A 3905-nucleotide genomic window follows, 5' to 3' on the forward strand; every position below is an offset into this window, starting at 1 on the left:
AATCAAAAGAAGAAAGGAGGAGATAAGATGCATGAGAAAATTGTTCCCTCTTGGTACTCAGTTGTCAAGTACAAATTAGCTAGCAGTATGTGCTTCTTAAAAGTTTGTTTGTTTGCTTGTTTTTTTTTTTTTTCTTCACAGTTTCCTTTGCCTTTATCTTGAAAGCAGTGGACTCACTCTCTCACCAAATGCAAATCCACATCCCCAGAAAATAATGCTTAAAGTTTTAGTCCTATTATCTCCTAAAGCTTAGCATAACTTTTGAAATGTTTCCTATCTATTTAGGGTAGATTTTAATATCCTGAGCTGTGAATTTTAAATCATATGTCAAAAATACATAATAAAGCACAAGGTATCATTTGTGAGTAAACCAGAGTACAAAAATTTTATTGGTGACAACTAATTAGAAATTAACAATTAATATATGAATACTTTATTTAAATTTTTATTATTAGTTAACAATTAGCATCAATTAATATATGAATACTTTATTACTCTTAAACCAAAACAAAAACATAAAAGACAAGATTATTTCCCTTCATCTGTTAGATATATATCATTATAAAAATGCCAGATCAGTAACAATTTAATGCAAATACTATCTGCAGTTAAATTTAGAATTCAGAGAATGTAATGAACTACTTATTACATTATTATAAGCCATGAGCTGGCTTTTTAAAACCCATTCCCTGTGGTGGAATGCCTTGCTCAGCCTTGAAGCAGGGGAGGGAGAGGCTTGGTCCTGCCTCAACTGAATGTGCCAGCCTTTGTTGACGCTCCATGGGAAGCCTTACCCTTTCTGTGGAGTGGATCAGGGTGGACATGCATAAGGAAGGGAAGGGAAGAAGGGTAAGGAAGGGTATCTGTGGTTGGTGTGTGAAATGAATAAAAAATAAAATATAAAGAAAGAAATTAAATGAGTCATGGTTTTATTCCAAATACAACCTGAAGAAGAAAGATACTATGAATAGTAAGATATACTCAAAACTTCAATATTACATTTTCTAGACTTATCCTTTTCTGACCACCTGTTCATCATTTTTGTCTCATTTCACTCTAAAAATAACTTCAAAGTTTACATAGAGAATGTGAACCATAATAAATGGATGACATGTTTGGACATATTTGGATCATAGGTATTAAACAGTCCGTATCATATATAGATCTCTCCCTACATACTTGTGAAATTCCTTTTTAAACGAGATTTATTTGCTTGTATTTTTGTGTGGGCGTGTTTTGCCTGCATGTATGCACACCATATGCGTACAGTGTCATGGAAGTCAGAAGAAGACTCCTGTAACTCCTGGGACTGGAATTACAGACAGTATTTGTCATCATGTGGATGCTGAGATTTGAACCTACGTCTTCTGCCATAGGCATTGCTCTTAACCACTGAGAAACCTCTCAAGACCCCATTTGTGACTTGTAAATGAGATGACTTTGTGTAACACTTGCTTTTAACTACAATGACTTATTGTTTCCCCATTCTATGAATAATAAAAATGAATATTAAGACTGCAGAAACAAATAATGTCTTTAAAATCACCAAATACAAAGTGTGACTACTTCCTAAGTAATCATCTCACAGAAAACCTTCAGTATACTAAAAAAAGAGAAAGAAATATTACAATAATATTTACAAAATGTCATTGTAAAACAACTGGGTTTACCAGATGTCATTATAAAATAGATCTGGATATATGTGTTAACAAATAACTAATCCTAAAGTGAAACAAGCACATCCGTCCACATTCATAGATTCACATTTTATATTTCATTCTTGATTAGGTGATAAAAGTACTTACAACTCTGTACTGAGCGTGGCGTGTACATTTCTCTGCTTGATTGATGCACAAATAAATTAAAATATTTCCCTAGAAAATCACATTATATAACAATCAGATATTTCTCAAAAGGCACATCTTATTCTGGCTTTCTACTGCCACTAATAGTGGGGATTTCGTGGTCAGTCTCCTTTGAAGGTTCAGCCATGTCTTTATATCTCTCCCCACGATGTTTTTCCAGATATGGGCCCCAGTTAGAAGCTGGTCTACAGCAGCTTATGATACGCTGAAAAGCAATAAAAAGATCTCTCTATTAGAATTTAAGCGCTATCATCTTTTTTAAAAAACAAGTATTAAACTACACTTTTATTGTAAGTACCTTTGCTAGCACCAATGATATAGCAATCAAAGAAATGTGACAGCCTAGATTCTTAAAATACCACCAAACAAGAAATTGTAGGCAAAAATATTGTTCCTAATTGTTAATAGAATTATTCTACTAAACCAAAACGTAATGATTTAAGAAGAAAGGTATATGAGCCCATTAGAATATCAGTGTCATTCTAGGCAGCTTTCCTAAATTCATTTCAGTCCTTGTCACAGAGGTCAGATATGCAACTGGAATATGTTTCAAAAACTGAGATAAGGTCTATTTATTTGGATCTGTTCTTGGATATGCATAGGAATTTATTGAAATTAAGTCTCTTAAGCTTATCTTGTCATTATTCTAGTATGAGACTTAACTCTATCACCCTAGGCCTCTGTGGAAGAAAGATGATTCAAGGGCTATAAAAGATGCAAGACAATTTAATTTAAGCTCATTCAGTTTAAATACACTATTAGGATTCGTATTATAGCCAGATGAAGATTCAAAAGAGAGTATATATAGAAGAAACAACTGAGTCACATGCTTTTTGACATCTACAGGATGACTGGATAAATAAATAGATCACAATTGTTACATGCTGAAGAGTGTAATAGGGCCTGAGGAAACAGTAACAAATGTCTACAAAAAACTGATAGTAAAATACAAGTAGATATACAAATTATATTACCATATGTATTATTTATTACCATATATTTTAATAACATAAATAATATAATCTAAAGCATGATAATACAAGATGTAAAAGTAATCAGAGGGAAGGAAGAGTGATTATTTTCAACCCATGTACTCTGTTATATCTTCTACATAATTAATCTGCTTTATCACAAATGCTTATATAAAATAAGAATTCAATGTGCTTACTTGAATAATGTTTCCTTCAGCCTGGATTATTTTTATGATTGCCATAATTTGTATCCAAATAATGCAGAAAATAATCATACACCAGCCTAGGGCAACTCCCCAGTCAGGATATGGAATATCACCATAATCGGGTCTGTGAAATTTCACCAGTGACCAAACTAGAATGGCCTAAGAAAGTAAAGTATTAAAAAGACAAAGATAAGACTAGACTTGGTGTTATTAATGACTCACAATTTGAAGTTTATCAAACAATAAAATGAGGCTATAATTAAGGAACTAAGATAAATGGATAACAAGTCAGAAGATAAGAACATGAAATGAATCAAATTTTTAGTTTTGCTAAGAGAAATTTTGAAAATTTAAAGCCACTACTTATCCACAGAAGATCTATTTACTCAATATTTTATGTGATTATACATAAAATAAATCTGAAATTTATTTTACTAAATAAAGCCTTTGATGCCTTTTCTTTTACATTATTTCTTGTGTGTGTGGATGTTTTGCCTGCATGTCTGTGGATCATGTGCCTTCCTGGTGCCAATGGATGCCAGAAGAAGACAACAGATGCTTTCAAACTTGAATTACAGTTGTAAACTGCTATGCAGATGCTGGGAATGAAACCTAGTTCTTTTAGAAGAGCAACTAGTGCTCTTACCCAGTGAGTCGTCTCTCTGGCTTAATTTATTTTATTTTTGGAAATAGGTTCCCCTATTTATTCCTGGCTGGCCTGGGTGTAGAATAGGTTGGCCTTGAACTCAGAATCATATTTTTGCTTTCTGGCACTTGAGTGCTGGGATTAAGCATGTCTACCTCTGTGCCAAACCATTTCCTTTTTAAGAGGTAAACAAAAGTATAAAAACTGACATAAGTTG

The 3905-nt window shown here is 32.8% G+C and overlaps 1 protein-coding gene across 1 annotated transcript in view; it reads right to left on the reverse strand.

Moving 5' to 3' along the window:
- Positions 1-364: 364 nt before the first annotated feature.
- The window catches only part of Slc6a14 (solute carrier family 6 member 14), a 32293-nt gene continuing 28752 nt past the window's right edge, over positions 365-3905 (reverse strand). Inside the window, exons 10-12 of the mRNA XM_050128364.1 lie at positions 3844-3862; positions 3034-3201; positions 365-2070 (exon numbers count right to left, since the gene is read on the reverse strand). Of these exons, the coding sequence (XP_049984321.1) occupies positions 1924-2070; positions 3034-3201; positions 3844-3862 (334 nt within the window). The 3' untranslated portion in view covers positions 365-1923. The remainder of the gene's footprint in view (positions 2071-3033; positions 3202-3843; positions 3863-3905) is intronic.

Source organism: Alexandromys fortis, unplaced genomic scaffold, assembly GCF_014885135.2.
Source record: "Alexandromys fortis isolate MF-2015 unplaced genomic scaffold, M_Fortis_MF-2015_v1.1 scaffold_288, whole genome shotgun sequence".
Taxonomy (NCBI): Eukaryota; Metazoa; Chordata; class Mammalia; order Rodentia; family Cricetidae; genus Alexandromys; species Alexandromys fortis.